This window comes from Strix uralensis, chromosome 12, assembly GCF_047716275.1.
Source record: "Strix uralensis isolate ZFMK-TIS-50842 chromosome 12, bStrUra1, whole genome shotgun sequence".
NCBI classification, from domain to species: domain Eukaryota; kingdom Metazoa; phylum Chordata; class Aves; order Strigiformes; family Strigidae; genus Strix; species Strix uralensis.
This window is the reverse complement of record NC_133983.1, coordinates 24,112,269-24,137,774: the sequence shown is the minus strand read 5'-3', so window position 1 is coordinate 24,137,774 and position 25,506 is coordinate 24,112,269. Positions and strand designations below refer to the sequence as shown.

The 25,506-nt window shown below is 47.0% G+C and overlaps 1 protein-coding gene across 5 annotated transcripts in view; it reads right to left on the bottom strand.

The window, feature by feature from the left end:
• Positions 1-18,504, bottom strand: part of NFAT5 (nuclear factor of activated T cells 5) — a 72,274-nt gene extending 53,770 nt beyond the window's left edge. For 4 of the 5 annotated variants that reach the window (XM_074881640.1, XM_074881643.1, XM_074881641.1 and 1 more), the window contains exon 1: positions 18,098-18,504. In XM_074881640.1, the coding sequence (XP_074737741.1) occupies positions 18,098-18,170 (73 nt within the window). In that variant the 5' untranslated portion in view covers positions 18,171-18,504. The remainder of the gene's footprint in view (positions 1-18,097) is intronic. The other variant, XM_074881645.1, reaches the window with a different exon arrangement.
• Between the last annotated feature and the right edge of the window lie 7,002 nt (positions 18,505-25,506).

Genomic DNA, 25,506 nt, shown 5'->3' with positions numbered 1-25,506 from the left:
GGGTCAACAAGTATCTGGATCAGTCCCAGCAGCTGGTGACAGGAGCTTGGTCTTTGAGGGAGAGAGGAGAGGCCTCAAAGGTTCAGGAAAAATAACTCGGAGGAGGTAGGAAACAGTGGGTGAAGCTGATCTGATGATACTACAGTGGAAGTGCAAAAAGCTGGTGGTTTGTGATGGCAAACTGGAATGTGTAAGTGCTCCTTCTCAGGCTAACCAGGCTAAATTAGCCAAACCTGAGTACTCCAGCCTTCCCCATCACCACCAACAGAAAACACTATACTGAGATTTTTGCCCTTGCAAGACTTTTCTGCACCTTTAATGAATCTTGAATCAACTTTTTGGTTTCATCTACGTAAGAATTCCAGCTATACAGATTAAGAACTGCAGTTTCTAGTAATTTAGTGCCTCATTAACTCGCGCTGTGCTAGGACGGGTTCACCACGTTACAAAAGAACCTGTCTGCCCTCAAACTTCTGTGAGGCTTTCTTAGCTTACCAGTGAATTTCATTGAGATCCGTCTGGTTAGTTCAAAGAGCTTACACTTGTAACTCAGCATTTGGTGACACTGGGAGCACAGAAGATACAGAAAGCAGCAGAGAATACCCATTTCCAATGTTTAAAAGCAACAGTGCAGACATCCCTCATTTTGCCAGTACCACCACGCGCCTTAAACGTTATGGAATGCGCTTTTACACCAGCAATTTCCATTCGCTTTGCTATTCTGTACCAGAAGCAAAGCCATGCCACCCAGAACTTCCACACATGGAAGCCAAGTTGTGAACTCAATGGAGAACTCTGCCCTGACCTACTAGCAAACAAGGTCGTAACTAACATAGAGGGAGACCAGTATCACCAACTGAAAAGGTCATCTGCTCCCGACTGCTACAGCTCCACAGAATCCTGCTACAGAACTAAGAGAGCAATACACAGCAAAACAGCCATTTCTCCTTTCTAGGCATGTAATTCTTCCTGCTCACCCCCTCCCACCCCTTTTTTTAAGTAATCAATGTAAATTCAGTAGAATAATCAGTTAAACTTGAAATAGCGGGGAAATGCTGGCAGGTTATTTTTGACAACAGTTAAGAACACAAAAAAAAAAAAAACAGAAAAGAAGTATTGCCTCTGCCTTTAGCTGAAGCCATCCTGTCACTACATGTAATAGCCTCTAAATCAATTTCTGATCACAATGTGGAAAATCCCTTTTTTTGCTACAGTTTTCCTCTTAACAACAAAGACATCAGACATCACTTCACCTGGCTGCAGCGCCCACTCCTACTTCAACGCCATTTCTCCAGGTTGTTCCCCAGGCCCAGCCTTGAGGAGGTCGATGAAATACAGCCCCAGCTCTCCCCCAGCCCAGCTGGCTGTCCCACCACAGTGACCTGCTCCTGTGACTTCACCCCTCTAACGCTGGGGGCTTCTGCAGCAGCACCCCTTTTATCCTCACCTCTAGCCTAAAACGTAATGACAGCCTTCCCACTCAAAGGGCAATCATGCAGGAGAGCATGATCAATAAACGGGTGATGAGAACCAGACAAATTGTTCACAGTCTGGGCAGAGACGGGGCATTTTCCACTTGCCTTTAAGGGTAGGGTACATCCTGGAAATCCCTTAGCACTTCTATGACCTCATGAACAACAGCAAAGTTAATCCTTGTCTTTTAATAAGCTCCCTGCACCGAATGGCTGCCCCTTTGATCCCCACTGATACTAGCCTCCTCAACATGTTTTAATACCCGTACAGATTTGGCTGCTTCTCCCAAAGCCATTTCCTTGCTGCAGCACATGACAGTCACACCAGAGATTAGACAAAACCTTGGTGTACTCTTCTAATCAGCTGGCAGCATCCAAGCAGAAATCTCTTCTAATGATGTACTCTAAGCTGATCAAAAAAAACAAGCAAGCAAACAGGCAAAGAGAGTTGTTTATATGGAACTAAGATTAAAAAACAATTAGAAATACATGAACCTGCAAGTAGCCTCTGCTACACAGGAGGTAGGTGAGAAAAGTAAAGCAGAGCACACATGCTCAGCAAATTAAAGAAACTCAATAAAGGAAAAAAATAACAGTGTCCATATTCCACCATATCCCCAGCTAAGCATGCACATTCAAGTTCAGAGCACCCACACACACACGTATAAAGATTCTGTGACGCTGATAAGTTCATGTTAAGACACAGTTTTGGGCTAAACCAAATGTCAACTAAGCGCCTGTCACTCCTCACTCCAAAAGTAGCTGCCTTTTAATAAAGCTATATACATAACTGAGTATCATTCAGAAACTTTTGTGGGTAAGAAAGGCTAAAACAAAAATCTATTCTACACCTGAAAAATCTAGGGCTCTCCATCTGCCAGAAGACCTTGTGGTTTATTTGACATGAAGTTCTGGTCTACTCAAAGTCCAGTGTCTATGACAGACAATATAGTTTAGTGGTTGAGTTTATTGTATCCCACCAATTCCACCACAATAGCTTAGTTCACAAAGAGTTTTTAAAGAATGATGGGGGGGAACAGGGGGAGTGTTACATCAGCTCTAAATATTCAACATCTAATCAAAGCCTTGCTTTGTTGCAAAATGTTAGTGTCATGTGACCCTCATGGATTTTTCTGTATACAAAAGCTTGGGTTGTGGGAATACTGTGATTCTGTGAATACTTAGAAGCAAACTATTTCACTTGTCAGGAAGAACCTCTAAGAGCCAGCTGATGAACCTTCCAGTTCTTGGCCCTCCCCACCGCTCTCTCCATACATCCACCAAAGACCAACAGGTTCTCCCACAGATCCCAGGAAAATAATTTACTGACCAAGTTTGGTTATTACAGCACAGAGCAGAGAAGATACATTTCAGAAATCTTAGGCCACCCTCAAGTATAACGGGCAGTAGAACCAACACAGAAACTCCACGTTTACACAGCGCAGTGACCACTCTTGCTTCACCTAGGCTAAACTGGGAGAAGTAACATCAGAACCCACCGGAGTAAATTCTGCAGTGAAAATATAGACAGTCTATTGCCTTGTTGTCTCCAAGCCAGCAAGACAAAACATTATTACAGCTACATGGAGAATACACACCTCTACCTTTGTGCAAATGAAACAGAATTTGTGCACAGCCAGTGGAACAGTGTAAGAACTGTTGCTCCACGAGACAGCACGCTGATAAGGGGCCTGGCACATGGCACAGCAACAGGGACTGCACAGACGGGAAGCCAAGGCAGGATAACGAGGACTCAGTAAGAAGCTCAACAGAGGAAGCTTTGAGAGTCTGAGAAAGGCAACTGGAAGAAAGACAGAGTGCCTAGTGCATAAAAACAGAACAGAAACAGGCTGAGATAGGCACAGGCCAGATGAATCTGTGACCACTAAAGTACTTTCTACTTCAGTGTGGTGGTTTTGTTGTTGTTGGGGTTTCGGGTTTTGTTCCTTTGTTTTTGTGTTGGTTTTTGTTTTGGTTTTTTTGTTTGGGTTTTTTGGGTTTTTTTGTTTGGGTTTTTTGGGTTTTTTTGAGTACTCCACAGGAGATCCAAACTCTCACTCACAGAAGTGAGAATCACCCATAACAACTGCAGACAATGGCAGCTCTGCTTAAGGTACAGCACAGATTTTATATGATAAAGTTACAAAAACGATTTGGAGGAAGAATAGAAAATGTAAGGAGTAAATCAGCTTTTGTTCTGTATCTGTAATATATCATAAATCCTCTTTTAACAGACTATGATAGTTTCTGTATTTCCTAACATCTTTGCAACTTCAGTAGACTTAACACAGGCTTGCTTAGCAGTAGTTAAAGTGAAGCAAACAGCCCTGAAGACAGGTTTAAGTTTCACACAGAGCAAGAAGGGAAAACCCTACTCGACCATACATAAGAGTAGATAAAATGCAGCAACTGTTCAAAGAATCACAGAACCATTTAGGTTGGAAAAGACTAAGATCAAGTCCAACCGTAAACCTAACACTGCCAAGTCCCACTAAACCATAAAGATACTTGCTGCATAACTGCATGGCAAAAGCCAAAGAGCAAGAAAAAGCCTATACTTAGCGAAGCTGAGCAGAAGGATGTAGTCTTGATGCAGAGACCTTTAAACAATTTACAAAGCTGTCAGTCTGATTACTCCTATTTTTGCAAATGCAGAAACTGAGCCATAGGAAGAACGTAGCTCACGAGGCTCCCCAGCCAGCAGCGGGACACAATTGAGTCTGTCTTACCCAGTGCTCAATCCACTAGGTAACACTAAAATAATGCTTTTATTTCATGTCTTTGAGTACATCTCAGAATAATGTGATTAAACACAGGACTCAGTTCAAATTAACAGTGTAACCTAAAATATGTGAAGACTACTTCCTTCTGTTCTTGTAGACATTAACATGTTCCAGGTTAAGCTCCCCAACGCTACCTAAGCCACTATTTTTCAGACAGCTCTCAAACAAAGGTACGTCAGCAAGACACCCAGCATGCTTCCTGACACTGCACTGGTGCCTTCATTGCAGCAGCACCACTAAACAGAGGACAGTGGAAATGAACTACAGAGGACTATTCCCTCCCTCTATCTGCCACGCTCTATTCAGAGTGTCTGTAGATGGTAAAGCAGTAAAGGACTGGAAGCGAGTCTTCCCGCCAGTGCTCCTGTTATTGTCAATACTGGCAGAACTATATTGCTGCTACAGCAACAGTGGCAGGTTTTCAAAGAAACTGCAGTGTATACAAGGATGTTTTACACAGCCAAACAGAAAAATCTTCCTTCCAGTTCCCTCTGGCTTCAGACAAAAGAAGCAAACCCTAAATCAACACAATTCATGAGCACATAGGGAGAGGCAGATGCCATGGTTCAGCCTGCACTAGAAAACTTTATGATTGAAAAGCTTATATTGGTGCAGCTCCACTCTGAAGAATCAGTAGAGGATCTGAGCACTCCCTGTTGATGATGTAGCACCGGGCACCGTAAAATCCAAACCTGGCCTGCAAATGCTGCTACTCCAACACTGGAATGCGCATTGGAGTGGGTTAGTGAAGAAGAGTTTGATGGAAGACAGCCACTTCTGTTTTAAAGAAAGATGATCGGTAATATATTATTAACCACCAAAGTCATTCAAATTTTATTGCAACTGTAATATCATTATTTCTTGTACTTAAAAATAAAAATGAAAGCTAAAAGTTGATCCTTGCATTTTTTTTTAAAGCACAAGTATTGGTACCAAAAATGCTAGTATGAAAAAGTTAATTTTGCAAGCAATTCATAACTGAACAAAAATCAGTTACTGCAGTATTCCACCAACCTTCAGAAAAGCTGTTAATCTCAATATTCAGGATTCTGCACAGCAGGGTAGGGTTGAGAAATTAATCCTTTTAAAGTTGAATTTCAACAACTGACAAAGGCATGTGTTAGCTGAATTCTATTTATGGCATTCATCCAAATATCAAATAAAGCTTTCCTGGCTGTGTTTCAGTCATCCCCATTCACAGCCCAAAGAGTACTTTTATAAATGTAGACAGGCAGTATAAATCCTGTGTCTTGTTTGCATCCAATTTTACACATCTCAGAAAAAGAGAACAACATTATTTAGTAATTGTCAGTTCAAGAAATGGACCAATAATGACCTACCGAAAAGTCTATCCTATGCAGTCGTAAATTCCAGACAAAACCCCAAGAACTCAAAAGATACTACTAAGATACCACAGTGGACAAGGCAGAGCAACTAAGGACTGACAGAACTGCACGTTCATGAACGTAAGTAACAGGGTACCACTCTGCTAAACAGCTAAACCCTTCAGTAACATATCTGAAAGGCTCTACCACATATGAGGAGTAGTATTTAAAGATGCACATTTCTCTCAAACAACCCAAAATGAGAGGAATAACAAGAAAAAAAAATCAATCCATTCACACCTGAAGAATTAAAAAAGAAATAAATCCAATGTTGCCATGTTTTAATTTTTGAGCATGCAGGAAACCAAGCTAAGCTTATGTTTGGAAAGAATCCAAATATGATAGGTATGAAAATTCAATTAAGGAATTCAAACAACCTCATTTTGCCATATAACACTGTTATAAACAGTTGTTATAACACTGGCATTTCTTTATTTGCGATTCTATACTAAACTGCTTTTTAAGGATGGTTGGTTTTCTCCCCATGTTCACAATCCATCACTACAAAGACTTCATTTCTCAAATACTCAAAGAAACCCAAATACAGTATGACCAAAGAATATCCATAAAAGCTATTTATCATCCACTTTAAAACACTGCTATTGTTTCAAAAATCCAAGTTCACCAGAAACAGAAGTACTTGGGCGCTCCAGCCAGTTATGCTAGTTCTGCAGGCGCAGGGCACCAGCCGAATTCAGAGATACACAGAAGTCCACCTGACCCTCGATTTACTATTGTCTCAGAACATTTCTCAGCCTTTTCAGGTTTGCACAATTTTTTCCAATGGGGTTATTTTTCCCTTCTCTTACATTTGCTGTAGAACAAGAAATGCAATACCAGCAATGAAAAGTATATGCACTTTTTTCTTTTGAGGCTCTGCCACAACATTTGACCTAGAAGAATAAAAGTGTACAGGTACTCAGACAGACTTTCAGCACATTGCAACCATCTCTCCAACTTAGTATTTTATTATAAACCTGGGTGTAGAGGCTATGTTCATGAGACTTGACATGTCCTAGTAACTCCTAGCATGATGTCTAGCACCTTGAGCCCATAAACCACCTTCACACCTCCCTCCCTTTACTCATTTTAATAAGATACTGACATTAAAAGGTATTTTCTTTCATCATCCCCAAAACTGAGAAATAATTATGCTTCCTACCATCATTTTGGTTTCTAGTCATAATTCAACTACTATGTTTGATGATAAACATAATTTTTAAAAACAAACATGCAGTCATGTTTAATAAACAGTACTCCTTGGCACAGCTAAAAGAAAGCTCTGCTGAAAGCCTGACAGCTGTATCACAACTTCTCATAAACTGGCTAATCAGGTATGTGAAAGAGAAAGCGATGGAGCCCAAGACTCTTGTATTTCACCAACTTCACTCTCTGATATTGCAACATCCCAGATTAGGAGGTAAAACTGCATCCATGTTAAAAAAAACACTGAAAGTGAAGCATCCAGGCTGTCTCGCGTTACACACATTTCACACGCTCACGAGGCATCTCGGAGCCCGGCACACGAGTCCCAGGTCGCCTGCTCAGCTTTACGTCACGTTTAGCACTAAGAGCAGCTACTCTGAACATGCTCATGCCGGAAATTGGAAAAAAAAAGAGGAAAGGGGGAAAAAAAGAAGATTATAAATAAAATCCTTTTTAGTGAGCCTGAATGACACAGCAGAAGCACGTGTTACGGACAGCATTTGTTCAAAGCAAGCTGTCATCGGGCACAAGGTGCTACAGTTCCATCTCGGGCTCTGCAAGCCCTTTGTTCTCCCTCACACACGGTGCCAATACACACCAAGCCCCCCTCAGACTGCAGATAAAGGCAGCTGCAACTCAGGAGGTGCATCCTCAGCTACAGGCAAACCTGTGATATCAATATTGCACCTGGAAGGAATTCCTCAAGGAAACAGATGCAAGTTGTTTGTAAAAACAGGTTTTGAAATTATTAAGCAAGTTCTTCTCCAAATATGTTCACACATGACTCTCAGGAGACAAGTGGGAACCTAAGCCAACCATTTAACAGCAAAAGCTGGATAAAAGATTCCTTTCCATACTACAGAGCTAAAACCCCACTGGAATTGAGGGAGACAGCAGTGAAAGAATCAGTGTTTAACTGCTCTGGAAATGCCAAGTTATGTAAAACCTGGAAGACGGTTGTAACAAATCAAACTAAATATTGATTAGCCCACATCTCACCTCTGACAGCAGCAAACTGTAGGGAAAAGTTTAGAAGAACCAGTAAGTTTAGAAAAGTACTTCTGTCAGAGTTTGGAAGGTATTATAATAACCAGCTACAGACTAACTCCCTGGTTTACAGGCTTCCCTAAATAAATACATCCTCTACAAATCTTAACAGCTTCTTGAACCATCTTCTACCACCCAAAACATCTGTCAATTGTTCCCACAATTAAATGGTGCACAGGAAAAAGAAAACAAACAGCCTGTTTCTCTGTGCTATACCATTCATGGCTTTCATAACCCTCTCCCCTTCACTCACAAGGTGTGTAACACCTTGTATATGCTAAAGCTTGACACTGATTCAAGGAAAGACAATATAAAGGAAGGGAAGTCCACTGAGGATTAAAGTTCATGGGGGTAATTGGCAAGTGTGCAGATAAAGGTCACATCTGGATGGATATAGTGCACCTGTTAAAAGCTTTTGGAGATTCCAACACCCCTTGCCTAGGACTATCCCACCCCACTCCCCAATAAACTGAACTATTTTGTAGTCTGCTATGGCCAGCTTCTCAAAAGTCATACGCTGTTATACTTAAAGATCTCTTCAGCTTGATTAAGTTGTCTTTCCTTACTGGACTTCGCGGGGGGGGGGGGGGGGGGCACGAAACTTGTACTCAAAGAGTTTCTTCAACAGAAGACTAGTATCCCACTACTTTGAAACAATGTGTTTGTTTCAGAAGCACAGAGTACTTCAGCTGTCCTTCCTCTATGTCTAAAATCTGAATTCAGTAAATATAAAGGCTGTAGATTCCTTGGCTCAGGTGCAGAAAGTAATCTTCCTACATGAATTCTTTTGCTATTGTATTAAAGTATTTAAATACCTGCATGGCAAGGAGCACTTAAATTTACTCAAAACAATGTAATCCCTTCCTTGCTACCACACCTCCAAAAGCACCTTTTTTACTTAAGTGGCAGCAAATAACTTAACTGAATTACTGAAGCTTAAACAGAATCCTTTCAGGCCACAAAATAAGAAACCAAATTATTTCCCCATCTGATTAAAGAGCAACTCCATTCCAGGTGCAGTTCAAGTTTCAAGGTGAGGCAGATGGCCCCATCTAGAATTCAGATGCCCTTAAAAGAAAACAAAGTAAGATTTACTCCCAAATGAAATCTGCGCACAGGCTAAGGAAGGGCACTGATCACGCTCACACAAGTGTACTTACAGACAGGAGACGATGGAAGTTCTTTCTCTATCACTAATAAACACAGGAGAGAAGCTTAAAACCACTGAATGTGCCGCATGTGCCTGGAGCACAGGGACTCCAGAAGTGCCCAGAAAGTCACTTACAAAGGAACACGCTCTTCATAAACAAGTGTAAACAAGTGTCTTAAGGCAGCAACATGGCAGTCACATCTCCCATAGGTTTTGAACATGGTACATACGAACCTCAGCAAAACTGATAACGGGATACAAGATCTCAATGTACAGGAAAATAAACTGCTATATTCAAGAGGAAAAAACCTGACTTAGTGTCCCAATAAGAAAAAGACTGCAACATAACACTAGATGTGAGAATTTCTGATGTGGGAACTCACAAACCCCCCAACAGTAAAAGCTGCTCAGAATTCACAGACTGACATGCATTCAGGGCCACAAAGATGAAGGGCCTGAAGCATCTTTCACACAAGGAGAGGCTGAAACACCTGGGACTGTTGAGCCCAGAGAAGAGAAGCCTCAGGAATCCTATCCACGTGTAGAAATAGCTGATGGGAGGGAACAAGAGACTCTTCTCAGCAGTGCCCAGTGACAGGATAAGAGGCAATGGGCACCAATTAAAGCACACTGAATTCCATCTTAACCATGAAAGTAGCCAAACGCTGGCACAGGTTGCCCAGAGAGGTTGTGGAGTCTCCATCCATGAAGACAGTCAAAACCCAACTGGACATGGTCCCAGGCAGACTGCTCTAGCTGGCACAGCTTGAGCCAGGGATTTGGATTAGATGATCTCAAGAGGTCCCTGCCAAGCTCAATGACTGTGTGACTGAAAGCTGGCACTGCCTCCAGAAGTACTCACCCTGCTCCTCTCCCAGCCCCTGCACAACAGGGACATCTGATTGTTTTCAGAAGTTTAAACTAAATCAGATTCCTGGGGTCTGTAGCATTTACGTACAAGATAAAACCAAGACTATGAAGCACTGTAATTGTAAGTTCCTCAGTAAGTCTGCTTTAATGGGAATATGTATTCCAAACTAGGCCACCTTTTCCCCCCCTCCCCAAGAAACATACTCAAATATTTTAAACCAAGAGACCTCCTCATTCCTAATACTAAACTGAAGACAGAGTAAACTTGAAGTGGAAGACAAGAAATATTTCTTCACCAAATATACAATTGGACTGTGGAATTTCTTGCTGAATCCAAAAACTAACCACAAGTCAAAAAAGAACTGAGTAAGATTCCAGATACTCCTGCTCTACCCCAAACAGCTAAGCAGACACATGCGCACACACACAAAGGAACCTCACCGCCAAGGCAGACGTACCCCAGCTGCTGTGAAACGGGCCTTGTTGGTGGGACTCGTGTTACTCAAACGTACAGATGTGCAACACTCCTTGGCACGAGCTCTGCCACAGCCTGCAGCCCCGGAGCCGCTGCTGCCACCAACATTCCCCGAGGACAAGCACCGAGGGAAGTGGAATGGGAATTTAACAGAGGCAGATTGTCACTTACAGCTCGCATCTTCCTGCCCCACTTTACAAAGCAGCTTGCATGACCACTGTCAGTTAACAGTCACATTAGTAGGTCATGTTCCCTTACACACAAGAAAACAGAAACTGTCATAGTTAACAGAAGCTACTGAACTCTGCAGCTTATTATTTTCCAATCACTCTGTAGTGCCACTATCAAAACTTACAGATTCTTCTGCTGAGTGAATCCATACAAAAAAAAAAGTCACGCCTCTAGACGACGAGAGACTGAAACAACTGGCTTGTAACGTCAGTTTTTCTGAACGGGAGTGGAACTCCCATCATTTGAAAACTTTTTATTACTGTCTTTAAATGTCTTTCTTTCCTATATGCTTCACCTTGCCTGGGCATTGACAGGAACTGCTATCCATCTTCCCTTTCTTTGCCAAACAGCCTGAACTTCACCGCAACTCAAATCTGCTTTTAGTATCAAAACTTTGTATTACTTTGGCATATTGCATTAGTTTTATAAACTTTGTAAAAACTCTTTCTAATTATTTACAAAGCAACTGTAAGACCCTTCCAGCTGCTGGAGGGACAAGTAATCAAGGGGAATTGGAGAACGATTCTTCAGAGCATATTTATGTAAATAGTGAAAACATTCCTCTTAGTCCAGGGCAGTGATACTCACCACACAGATCACTCAGAGCCACATGAGTTAGTAACATAAGGTAACTGATGGTAAGCATTTACATTTCAAACACTGCTAAAGCACTGCATGCTTTTGGAAAGAGCAGTTACTTAAGATTTTACTACATGCCCATTAGAATCTGCTATTACAACACAGTTCAAAGTTAGATCTGAGAGTTCATTTCAGTCAGTTCCTAAAATAATTGCTGTACTTGCTGATGAGAAAGCCAAAATTTGTCTGAACACTCAACCTCATCAGTTTACTCTTTACATAAACACAGAGAAGATAACAAACATGATAAACTGCAAAGACATGACCACATACCTTACTTCACCTGCACTTTGGCCACTCATCAGCTCCTGCTGGGGTTTACCAGCATATCTAAACTTCAGAGTGAATTCAGACCATTGCCTTTTTGTATAAAAGCAAGCATTCCTTCTTTCATTTTCTCCAACTCAAAAGAAGTACATTTCCACACAAACCTAAGTAATCTGTGTACCAGTGCAAATATCAGATCAAGGCTCCAGACTGACAATCATTTTTAGTCAACAGACCCCGAAAGGTAACTATGCTGTTGAAAACTTATAAATAAAGATCAGATGCTTTATAAAAATTGAAAAATCTTAACCTACAATCTGGGAAACATGATAAAAAATTCTACTTCTTGACTATACTAAACAGCAGTATCTGTGGATTTCCATTATGAGCAGCTATAATGGATTTCAAAGAGACAGATCCTGAACTAAGTGAAGCACAAGTGCTCTCAACTCCTACTATTTTCATACTCTGAAGATTCTCAGGTCACTGTTAGAGCATGTGTCAAAACTGCACAAAGCACTTTCCAGAACAAAACAAAATAAGGGATGCCAAGTGGCATAACCTTGTATCAAAGAATGCAATGAGCCAACAAAAGAAAGACTAAGGTGGACAGAAGGAAAGTATTGGGAAAGTGTCCTCCTCTAAAGATATCCGCAATCAGAAATATCTGCATAATTAATAACTCAGGACAGTTTTCCAACCTCTGGGTTCCTGAGAACCCTCCAACATTGATAAATTAAAAGACAACGTAATAAAGTGTATCCCTTTGACTTTGCAAGTGGAAGAAGTCTGACCCCAGCACATCTGATCACGGCCTGCCGGCTTCAACAGCAGCCCTCCTCCAGGAGCAGCCCCGGCTGCCAAAGCACCAGAGCCCATCTCCTCGGGAAACGGATCGCTGCGACACTGCCGTGCTCACGCTGAGATCTCACTAAATCAAGTCCGATTCGAGCTCCTCGCTGCAATATTTAAATCCTTCCATGGGACTGACATATATTTCTCTCCAATTATGGCTTCTTTGAATATTTAAATTTGAATTGGGCAATGTACAGAGATTCTCTAACAGAAAAAAATCTACAAATTTCATAGAACTATGTAAAGTATCCAAAACGAGTAAAATTGACAATGAAAAAATCCAACTAGTCTTATAACTAAAGAAAAAGCTTACTTAATTCCTCTTCATTCCTCCTACTCCTTGATCCACCCCACAGGTTTATGCTCAGATACAACCCGATGAGAACCTGAGGCCGGAACAGTCTCACCCTCTGCCACCCACCTGCAGCAGGGGAGGGGTGGGGGCATCTGGCCCGGCTTCCCAACCTCCAGAAATGGATTCCCTCACCCATCCCCAAGAAACCAGCCCAGGCAGGAAGCCTGGCTTTCCTGGTCTCGGCACAGGAGCACGGGCACAGCAAATACAGCAGAAGGCACAGCGTGAGGGGCATTCCTTTCCATGGCAGAGCCAGTTCAGCAGCACTACCTCATCTGCTGCCTCCACCATTTAATCCCGGGCCCCAATACCCCCTTTCTCATCTTGACACCACTAGTTGTGCAGCTGCACAGTAAATTAGACCGGGGAGCAGAACAACGTTAGAAAATCCTATCGAAAGTACAATATACTCATTCTAGGTTGGTTTCCCAATTCCATTCATCTTGCAGCCACAAAAAACAATTGCGCTGGCACAATTCAGAGAACAGCACATGGGTGAGAACAGACGGCCGGGAAAAGGGTCTGTTTAAACAGCTCTGTCACTGGAATATTCAAATTACAGTGTGAAAAGCTGTGAATTCCAAATCCTTCCCCCTACCCCCAGCACCACATATATTCATCTTGCAGGAACATATTCCACAGTTTTGTTCTTAAAGCCAATAAACTAGTAAGATTCAAAGTAGAAACGGACATTTACAAGGCTGACACATAATTTAAGGAACTTTGGTAGAATCCATTTCGGTTGACTTAAGTCAGAATGTCCCGGGGGCAGCTGGAAGAGCTGCAAGAGGAGGATGTACATAGTCCGTCCCTCACATAACACTCAGCGCTGCTTGTCCAGCACAGCACCTTCTATGAGCTACAAAAAGAAGCTAAATATTATTACAAAAAGAAGCTAAGTATTATTTTTATTCCTAAAACCTGCTAGTACTAGTTCTAAAGTTCAAAACTAAAAGCAGGCTCTCAATATTTTTATAGAGCATCTGTTTCATTCCTCTGATAATTCAGTCACTATTTTATTAGAGTTAACCCTTGAATCATGGAAAGAATAAAATTGGGGGGGGGGAATATCACCAAAAACCGTGAGCTGTATCAACAGTTCTCAGTAAACACAAGTAGATTATGGTCATCTAGCATTTAAGCGTGGAGGAAAACTGAGTTCTGACCATATGACATTTATAAGGCAAAAGAGCTATGCAGGAGACTACTAACATTTTTCTTGTTGCTTCCAAGTTCCAGAAAGCCTCACAGTTTTACAGTTATTCAGCTGTGTAAAGCAAACCCAGGGGAGGGGGATGAATAAAGAGTTCTGATTGTACTTGCTGCAGTGCAAAAATGCAACTTTATCAGTACACACGTTACTTTGTAATTGTTCAAAATTAAGTATTAGCTAAATTAATCACACATTTAACCGGTTCAGACTTAGTACCTGACATTTGATGAACAGCTTTAATCCGTTTTTCATCTCTCCCTGTTTACAATGAATAGCGAACTTTGCTATATTTGAATGTTGCATATGATATTCGACCACAGAACAACTAGCCTCAAGGTTTCAGGTTTTATGCTCCAATGATTTTTCTAGTACATTACTAATTTGTATGCACATTTGGGTTGTTTTATTCCAGAAAGGTCAGTATGTTATGTAAAGATGGGAATTAAACCTGTTACATGCTGAGCATTTTCAGCATAGAAAAATGCACGTTTTTCTATCTCTATTACCATCTTATTTGGAGATACCATCCTTCTGCAATGGTTATAAAGCCCATGCTTTTCAAAAATATTGATTACACATTAGAAGACAGGCTGTAGTCCTTCGCCCAAGTCAGTTCCTCAGGAGCTGTGCGGGTGAGCTTCCGCAACAGGCCTTGGAATCAACAGTTCGCGTTTCTTTTATTTTTAACAGCTATAACCAGTCATATTCCAGAGGCCTGTGACTTAAGTACAGTTTCACTATCATTTTAAGCCAATATAAGCTGGCACTCCTGCTGAAAGAAAGAGTCCCACCCTTCCCCACTGCTAGTTTTTACACGTCCTTTCCTTGAGTCAGCACAAGCCATTCACAAAGACCCACAGCAAACATAACCAGGACACTCACCTAGTTAAAAATCTACATTTCTCTTCCCCTTTTCCTTTTTGTTGTTCTGGGGAAGGGTGAGAAGGAATAAGGGAAAAGCTGAGTTAATTTTAACACAGTCAGTTCCCCAATCCAGTTCACTATGTGGCCACCCAAGTGTTGGCATGAGCAGAGCAGCAAGGAAAAGGCAGGGGACAAGACAGCTTTAACTCGCCAAGTGGGAATTCACAGTGGCTGGAACTGCTCATGCAACCACACCTACAAGAGTAAAAACTGGAAGTATTTAGATACACAAAGAAAAATATTCTCTTTCCCAAGCTATGCATAAATGAAAAGAAATACCTCAAATGCATTATCAGATCAAATTTTAAATTAACGACTCTCTCTTTGTCCATATTGCCATTCCACCTTAGGTCTGTGTGCTTTCAGGAGTTGTGCTTAACATTTTAAAGGAATACAAACAACAAAACCCTTAACAAGCCAAAACTTTAACACATAGCATGTGGACAGACTAATGACATCATTCGGTCTGTCCAGGGAACGGGACAAACCACATCATAAAAAAAGTGCACTAGCGTAAGGCACATTTTGACTCACTGGGTGATCAAACATAACTTCACTTTTCCAAGCAGGCAAGCATATTTTAATCAGTACACTAAGACTCCTCCACTTTAATTTCAGTAAAGTTTTTATGTTAGAAAACCTCAGTTACTCCCAAGGCCACCCCAATCTTACAGCTTCTCTCACTTTGGTAATCTTTGTATTTCCAAAACACTACAGCAATCGTCATCAACAAACTTACAAGACCGGTATCATTAAACCGCAACCATCCCGACGCGCACACAGGAATGCAATTCAGAGGAAAAGTTACTGGCCCCAATTCAATCTGCGAGTTGGATTCCAAACTGCGGGGTAGCTGCACTTCTAAAAGGAGAGCAGTCATGAGAAACTACATGCTCCTAACACACCCTCATCACAAATGCATATTTGTGGCTTTCTCGCTGTGTTCAGACCTTTCCCTTTATCTCATCAGTTGTATTCACACTCTGATCCAGAGCATTTGTCCACAGGATAAGTTTATCCATATCTATCTAGGAAAAAAAAAAAAGGCACACTGAAGTGTGTTCTGATTAATCAGATAACCACTAATACCTTTTCCTAAATCCAGCTAAAAATCATACGCATATACCTCACAGCAAAGAGGATCGCTTAAATATTCATCCTGTAAAAGTAGATTCATTTGTTCAGAATTTTAAATTAAATTGCATCTCAACTTAACATCTCCTTGATCTTTTATTATGACAAAATATGAAAAGCAAGCCTTGCTTTACCCTCTTTATAACCATTCACTGCTTTATACACCTCTTCCATATGCCATTTTGTTTGGCTCAAGCAGCTCATTATGGCCACTCCTAAGCATCAAACATCCTTCTCTGGACTTTTTCTAGCTCTGAACCCACATCAACACCACCGGAAGAAAATATACACTCTTAATTAATCACTTTAAGATCCTGTTCCTACCCAAAACAGACACTCAACCAGTCCTTTAAATATAAAAAATTTTGAGAATTCATGGTAAGATTGGTGAGTTCACAAGTTTTGCTCAGTTAAGCATGAGCCCTTGAAGAAATTTCGCAACTTATGTGGAACCTTTTTGTTTTAAGCGTTCTACAAATTCTTTAACACTTTTCAAATTTCCAGTACAATAAATCATCGTTTTGATGGGATTTTATCACCTGTATTTTTTAATTAGAACTGACTGGTTTCAAAACACTTTTTCCTTTCTATTGCCCTCACTAGGACTGAAACCAATAGGCATACATATGTGTTAGGTAACAGGAGAGCCTTAAACCCCTGTCGTAACATCTTTAAAAAAAAATTTACAGACTATTATACACTGGTGATAACTTTAGGATCTCTAAACCGCGACATGATGACTTAGAGCAGTTTGAGAGCTTCAAAGATGTGCTTTGATTCATTAAAGTCCTTTTATTTCTTTTAGCTTCAGCACTAATGACACACAACTGGTAATTAATGAGCATATTACAATTAGTTCCAAAAATTCTAAAAACAAAATTAATCTTTCCTGTAACAAAATTAAACTCTGATTAGCTACCTTCGCTTCAGGGTAGTAGAAGACTTCCCATTTCTTTTGCCATACACCCCCAAACTGCTCCCCCTCCGTCGTACTGGGGGCAGATACACTCAACAAGCTACTAGCAGTGAGTTCCAGGCTTTTAAATAGGAGAAAAGGAGTTAAACGCTTGTGCAATGCGTAACATTTCTCCCACCGGCCCCATCCTCGTTACCGTGCACTTGTCAAAACCGGGATTCAGCTCCAGGCGAGCGCAGGCGCCCCGTTCGCTTGCCCCCCGCCCCGGTGCCGCCGTTACATCCCCTGCTCCCCCCCCGAGCCCCCCATGTACCGACTTAACGCCCCGGAGCCGGTCTCGACTCCCCGGTACCGTAACCCACCGCCGTGCCGAAAACCCGCCGTTTCCCGGGCTCTCGGCCAGTTTCTAACCCAAATTTGAACCTTCACGTCCCCTCCGAGGCCGCTCCTTCCACTACAACCTTTTTTCCAGAAACTTAACGAGTTTATTCGGGAAATCTCCAGCCGCCCCTATCCCCCCCCCGCCCCCCCGTTACTCCGCGCTCCCAACCCCGCAGGCCGAAGCGTCCGCCCCCGGGCTCTGCCGGGGCTCGGCCCGCGCATCCCTGCGGATGCGCGGCCAAACGGGGAGGGAAACGGCGGCCAGCGGGGCCGCGGCCGCGCGCCCGGCCCGGTACCGGCGGGCAGGGAGGGAGGGAGGAAGAGAGGGAGCCCTGGGGGGCGGCCGCGCAGCCCCCCGCCGCTCCCGCGGGGGGCCGCCGCCGGGCCCCGAGCGCAGGAACCTGTCGGGACACATTCTTGAGGCCGCCGGGGCCGGGTCAGGAATGCGGCCGGGGGAGCCGGGCTCAGCCCCAGCGCGGCCTGCGGGGGCCCCTTCGCGGCGGGGGTGCCGGCGGACGAGCATCCCGGTGCAGCCCGCAGGCTGGCGGGGGGGGGGGGGGGGGGGGGGAGCGGGCGGCGAGGCCTCAGGGAGGGCGAAGCTCCCTGTCGGCCCCAGGATAAGGAGGCGGGAGGGGGGGGGGAGGGGGCGGCCCGACCCGCGGGCCCGTGAGGCAGAGCCGGCCGTTAGCGACGGTTAACGGCGCGGGGACGGCACACCCCCCCCCCCCCTCCTTCTCCTCCTCCTCCTCCTCCTCCCCGGGGGCCCCGCCTCCCCGGCCCGGTGCCACACTCACCCTTGGAGTAGAGGGACTTGGGGGACTCGAGGTCGAGGTCGGCGCTGAGCAGAGAGATGAAGTCCGAGGGCATCGCAGCTCCGCGGCCCGGCAGGGGCGAGGGGAGCGGCGGGAGGAGGGGGCCGGGCCGGGAGGGGGGCGCTGCTGCCTCCGCCGCCCCGGGGTGGGGAGGGGAGACACCGGCAGGCGGGAGCGGGGCGCTCCGCACGTCCGGGCCGCGAATGGGACCGGGTCGGGCCAGGCCGGGGGGGGGGGACTCCGCTCGCCGTCGGGACCGGGCACCGCCACCCGCCGCCGCTGACAGGAACCGGCCGCTGCCAACGGAACGCGCCCGACCGCCCCCTCCGTTCCCGCTCTGCGCTTGCGCGGGCGCCGGGGAGGGGGCGCAGACAAGGAACCCCAGCGCCGCCGGGCCGCGCATGCGCGCCGGCGGGGGGGGGGGGGGGGCAGCCGCGGCGACGGAACAGCCCACCGCGCGCGCCCTGTGCGCCTGCGCGGAACCGCCCGCGGCCGCGCTCCCCCGGCCGCCGCCGCCAGCGCCGCACTGCGCATGCGGGGCGGAGCGGAGGGCGGGGGGCCGCCGGCTGGAAGAGCCGCCGCGGTGGCGGGGGGCGCGGAAGCGTCTAGAAGGAGGCGGGAGGGAGGGAGGCGGTCCCTGAGGGAGCCCTCGGCCGTGAGGGGCGTCGGGCCGCGGGGGCAGCACCGGGCGGTCCCTAGCGACCGGCGGCAGCTCCCTGGGTCATCGTGGGCAAGTGCTGGGCGCTGTCTTCCTCGCCTGGCGTGGGGAGAGGCAAGGGGCATGCACCGTCAGGGGCCGGCGGGGGCTGCGGGGCAGCTGCCATCACGGCTCCGTCCGCCTCAGCCTGCCAGGGCTTGGCTGCCCTCGGTGCCCTGCCATCGCAACCCAGGCTGCAGAGGCAGTGGTCCAAACAAAGTCTGATTCATATTGTCCCAAATAAAGACACGGATACTTCTAAGCAAGCAAAATGGAAATGTGGAAAGAGTGTCAACAGTGGATGTTAATTAAGTGAAGCAAAGGCAGCATACACCTTAAGAAACGTACCTCAGATCTGGGGAACAACATGAGTACTAAAAAGTTCAGGAGGCGAGGGAGGTGGGGAGCCCCTTTCCCTGACAAAGAAGAGGGATGAGTTTAGGAAAGGTCACCCGCAGAGGTTTAGTATCACATTTCCAAAGTGATAAAAACCTGCGTTAGAAAAGGGGAAGGGATCGGAAAGCGAGAGGGCTTGCCGTGTGCCTGAATGGAGGTGCCAGGCAAATGCTTAAGCTGTGAAAAATGGAGGAGGAAGGAGCTGCGAACAGCTGGTGCATACCTCCGGCGCAGCAGAGGGTCCGGTTTCCCTGTGGGGACTCTTGTCGTCGAAAGGTTGGCTCCCGTCCCTCCCGCAGCCAGCTCCCGTGCCAGTCCACTCTTGGATCACGGCGAAATCGCTCTCCAAAACCACTCAGCGGCTTCCAGAAACTCACCACACCCCACCAGCCAGGACAGCGGGGCACGGGAGGGTTTCTGGTGACACCCTGAACACCGTCCAGCACCGGCCGCTCACCGTCGGGCAGCCTCCCCGGTGCCTTCGCCAGACGTCCGACCACACTCCTGTGCTCGCAGAACTGTTGCTTCGGTGCTTGGGAGCGCCGGGATTTTGTTCCGCCGTGTTACCCACTCAAGCAGGGTGCCGACACGGTGCCTGCGGAGTCGGTTTGGCGCGGCACGCGCACGGCGTCCCAGTTTCACAGCCCTGCGGAAGAATGATGGCAACTGCGCGGTACGCGTTCGGTTTTGTTTGAAGTCAGATATCTCTTTCATCCCAGACGTACTGCTTTAATCCCCTGGAGCTGTGCTGGCTTTTCCTCTCCTCTGCCTGACTTCATCGTCATTTGTGGCTTTTCAAGAGGGCACGGTGCTCAAGCTGTGGAGTACGTCTACAGATTTCAGCACTGTCGAAGGGCTCATTTGTATCTAGACTCTAACATCTTTTTCTCTCACCAGCTACCCTACCGTGTCTCCCCTTTATGCCCCCTCACGTACTCGCCCATTACAGCTTTGCACCAGCTCGTGCTCAGGTGTGTAAAGATTCATCCAGCAAGGCCTTTTCCTTAAGGAGTCACCTTGTCACCTGCTAAGGCAGCCAGCGTGTGCCCTGGGGAGCGGGGAAACGTCCCGCCGTGCAGAGGCCATCACGCCGGGGCCGTGCCAGTGACCAGCCCCCTGCCCATGGCGTGCAGAGGTCTGCAGGACCCTTCCCTGGGTGGTTACAGCCTGGATGCAGCCACCCTGTCCCCCAGCAGCGCTCATTACGGCACACAGTAATTCTAGTGCTGTGTCAGGGTGCTCAGCAACGTTCACCAATACAGTGGAAAAAAATACAATTGTTATTAAAATGTTATTTTTATCATGTCTACAGAGCAGAGCATTTCTGAGGCTGAAACACAAACAAAGCAAGGTGTGTTTTCTTCTTCCACAGTAAATACAATCATCCCTGGGAACAGTTCTGGCCGCTTGCGTGCTGCTGAGCGAAACAAGAGCGGCACTCATGTGTTTTGCTAGGAATAGGCTGTCGAGGCCGCCAGGACACATCCCCGCTGCTTGTTGCTGCCAGCAGAGCTGTGCTTCTGCCTTTCAGAAGTGCCAAGCAAGCTTCTCCACTGCCTGTGCCCGGAGCTTGTGCAGGGCCTTTTCCTCCGCTCTCGTAGCTCCTGTGCCAAGTGGAGCGGGCAGACAGCATCATGTGAGGACATTGTTCACTTGCTTCAAGCTGGGCATGAGTATCCTCCCGAGTTAAACATCTTCCAAAGGGTATTGCTGTAATCACCACACTATCATTCAGCCAACAGGCAACATTTCCTTGTGGCAACCCGGCTGTCTGCTTTGCAGTTTCTTAAGTCACGATGATGGCAAGGAGGAGCTCCCAACTTTCGGAGGGAGGGCGGTGTGCTGCTGCCGAGTTCTGACTGACTGACTTTGGCAAAAAAGTCCCTCACTGAAAGGAGACGAGGAGGACCCAGGTAGCCACCTTCAGAGAGCTGATTCTGGAAATGTTACCAGAGCAAAAAAATCCTGTTGTTAATGGAACAAAGGGGAGCAACAGGAGTCACACCTGGGATTACAGCTGAAGCCATTTCATGGACAGTTTCATGATCTATGAGCTGCTGAGAAGCTGTATGTGATTTGAGCTGTCCATAGCATTGAAAAGACGGTACATGGACTCTCTGAAAGCAGCTGACAACCCGAGAACAAGCACAGCTCCCGACTGGCGGCCATGGGAAGCTGCAATGGGCAGCATGCTGCTTTGGAAAGGGGGAGAGTGTGTAAACTGGGGGTCCTCTGGGTGTCCTTAATGGAAGATCCCAGATGCAGGAACCTTTGTGTATCACCCGGGGCACTCAGACTGTCATCAGTTGCTGCCATTTGTTTGTCATCCTGAAAGACATCGGCTTGTTCCCATGCACAAGGAGTAGGAAATAGCCGTGACCTGCAGGCAGCAGAGCTACAAGGATCACCACTGCCTGTTGAAACAGCAGCATGTGAGCAAGCTCTGTCAGGAGACACCGGCGCTGCTTTTCTGCATGGTTTGAAAACAGCGTTCCATCCCTCCTGTGCCAAATCTCGGGCTTTTTCTTTATCTGACCAGTTGCTGTCCCAGGGTATCATCCTGTGGCAACGAGGCAGGGTTCATACTGCAGAGGTGGAGGCTGGGCTGCAAGGTGCTCTGTTGTGTTTCACAGCACATCTCCTTGTGTGACCTGACCAATTTAGCTCCTAGCAGCTGAGCGGCCGGACCACCACCACCCCCCATCGTGAACTGCAGCCCAGCGCTGACCGAGCTCAGCCTGCCGGGTGCTGCAGCTGAGCCGCTCTCATGGTTCCTACAGCCGTAAGGGAGGAATGCTGCTTCTCCCACCACCCACCACCGCATGAAATGCTTCTCCTGCTGCACCCCACAGACCTGTCCTGCCCTGGCCACGTCCTCGTGCCACGTGCGCTGGCTCTGCTGCTTTTCCAACAAGTGCATGCATGGAAGCCCCTTGACAAAACGTCTGGGTGGACACAGGAGGAGATGTAGGGGGTGTCGAGGCCGGCGATGGGGCAGAGGTGACAGCCACAGCTGCGTCACATCGCTGCAGCGGTGACTGGGAGACTGTCACTGCAACCCAATGTTACTGGAAGCTGCTGTAGAAAGAGGTAGTTGTGCCCCAAACCACATGCTTCACCCCCTCCCACGGCTGGCACTAGAGCTCCGTCAGCCCTGCAGTGAGTGGTGGTAATAGTCTGTCTAAAGCTAATGATTTTTTTTGGTGAGGTTATTTTGCAGTGGGATCAGTTTCCCAGCTGGAGTCCATCCTCCTCAGCACTAGTGCCAGCACGGGGCAGGTTATGCAGTGGAGAGGTGAGACCTGCTCAGGGCAGCCCACCCACACCCAGCTCAGCTCAGCTCAGCTCAGCTCAGCTCAGCTCAGCTCAGCTCTGTTCAGTTCAGCTCAGCTCAGCTCAGCTCAGCTCAGCTCTGTTCAATTCAGCTCAGCTCAGCTCAGCTCAGCATGACTGCAGAACCACAGCCCACCTAAACTGTTAGGCTACCTAAGAATATGAAAACCAGCAAAGCAATTTGCCAAACATAGCAATGCTAAGTGATTTGAAATAAGGTAAAACACCAGCTATAAATCCAAGAAAGAAAGAATTTCAAAGCGCGACTCTAAAGGCATTATTTAGCTGAACTGCACAGGGGCCTCGTATAGCTGTCAGCACGCAGGAGAAAAGAGGAGAGCTGAGTATACACAGCACTGTGCAAATTGGCAGGCTCAGATTATATGACCGTGGAATTAAAAGGATTAGCTGATAAATTTACTGAACAACTGGCAATTATTTTTATGGTGGGAAGTTTAGAGAGGGGGAAAAAAAAGCTGTGGAGCCGTCGTACTCAGGGAAAGATCCCTCTCTGGCAATCACATACCTGCCAGCCCTGGGAGGGAAGGTGAATTCATCTGTGCTGGGCGAGGGAGGGATGCCTTTGTCTGGAGAAGAGAGCTCCTGTGCTGGCACTACAAGATCAAACCATTTGGGAAGTATCCAGGGGAAAAAATGTAAGTCTGTGCTATAATCACCTGCTGTCTAAATAACGAGGGAAACAAAGGCTTTCTGAGAAGGTGCTACTAACAGATGGTCTGTGGCAAAGAAGAAAATTAGATCTTACTCTTGAAAGGGGAGCAATGAGAGACGGAGCAATCGGGGATGGAGCAGGTAGCTCTGCTGCCTTTGGGGGCAAAGGAATCCAGCACTGGCCAGCAAGACCAGACAGCGCCGAACCCCCAGATGCTCCCGGCACAGCAGCAGCAGCCACGCGACCACAAAGGGCTCACGCTGCAGCAGGGACAGGTCACCCTGCAGCCGACGACCATTTTCATTGCTGGCACAGTCGCAGGTGGCATGACCACATTCTGCTCACAGTCGAGACCCAAGGGAAGTGCCTCTGCCCAACTGCGGCCCGCTGCCTGCGTGTCCGGAGCCAGCATCTGCTGCCCAGTGCTCCTGCAGCCACCGGGGCGTTAAACGGGGCTTCCCGAGGCAGGCACGCCCGAGCAGGACATGGAGCACTGGGAATGCCACTGGCAGGCAGAGCTCCCGAGGGACGGTGCGTCCCCAGGACTGACCACACACCCGAAAGCGGGCAAATGTCTCTGGAATTGTCTGAAGTCATAAGAGCAAACAGGAAGCCATGGCCACCTCTCGCAACTTTCCCATGGAAGCTCACAGGTCCCATGCGGCTGTGTCGGTTTATGGAGGGCTGGTGGCTGGGAAGAGCTTTGCAGAGTCCCAAGAAGGGTAGAGCACAGATGACAACACAGAATGAAGCTAAAAGCGGAGAAAAAAGGTGTCCTGAGGCAGGAGCAGCCTGGCTGTTCAATCCCCACCTACAGCTGACCCAGCCTGGGGTAAACTTCTAAAGCAAGGTCACGATTAGAGGCTGGGAGGGAGAGAGCCCGGGGGTGACATCCTCAGAGACAGGCCCCCGGCACTCCTGGGCTCTCCGAGAGCCACGTGCTATTGCTGGAGAGGGAGAGGCGATGAGCAAAGGCCAAATTTGAAGAAAGGATAATCTGCTCTTTGGGAGAAGGCAGTCCCGTACAATTAGATTTTTTAATAACTAAATACAATTAGTCCAGGGTGCAGCATGGAGCAGTGCCTGGCAGTGGGACTTGGGGAAATAACTGCACTGAGCCGGGTCAGCAAAACACAAGTACAAGGTTTATTGGAGGCCATTTGGAGCCATAAACCCCTCCTGTGGTCCTCAGCATGTGAAAAAGCTGGGTGGAGCACGCAGCGGAGGTGCTGCTGGGGAAGGTGGGACTGCACTTCTTATCTTAGCGTTTTGAAATCAGCTTGAGTTACAAGATACGTTGAAAGGGGCAGAGAAGTAAAAAGGTGAAGCACGGACGGGTGAACGGGACAACTTCACAAGCCAGAGCGCAGGAGGGTGTTGGGGATATTGCACGTACCCAGCATCGACACACCAACCTGGGATGCAGATTTACGTGAGTGCAGTAAAAGCTGCCACGTGAATCAGAGCCACCACCCGTGCAGCCTACAGAGTGACGCCACTCCCGTGCCCTTGACAGACCTTAAGACAAAGGGTTATTCTGGGTGATGGCAATACACGAAAAGCAAAATTCCTATGCTGGGTGCAGAAGGCAGTGGCGGGGGCACAGGGCAGAGGACCCTGTGGCACCTGCGACACTGACTGCACTGGCCAGGGGATGCCCTGAAGCAGGACGTGAATTGTGCCGTCTCTCAGGTTGCCAATGGATAGCAGCGGGGAGGACCTACAGGGGTTTTTTTACTTATAGTTTTGTTTCTTGTGGACATGCCCTTTCACTGAATTGCAGGGGACTTTTTAGGCTGCCTGGAGAAGCCCAGCACCAGTAGCTGGTGATGGTAGGTCTGGTACCTCTTACCCAGGGGAAGGAAAGCTGCTTACGCTTCCCAAAACAGAGAAAATTTTCACATGAACAGAATGAAAAACCTGATAAAGCAAGGCAAGAGAGAGGTTTGCTTTTACCACTGAACCTCAGTCAGGACCTTGGCCTCCAACATCCCTTGACTTGCCCAAGCTCTGAGTGAGGTTTAAGCTACAAGAGCAACTACAATGTTTAATCACATCTTTCTCCTGGGTGTTCTCACCAGCCCCAGGTCACACACTTCACACCACACTCTATCGCTGTGCTGTGCTGACAGCAAATGACATCTGGTTTGTGTTCCCTGTCCGGGAGAATTAGAGGACGGCATAGGAGGGATTCACACCGGCTGCTGGTGAGGGTGGCTGAGGAGCACCCAGTGTCTGTTCGGTACCAAACCCCAAAAATCAGTGTGGGGATGAGTTCTCCGGCCCTGTGGC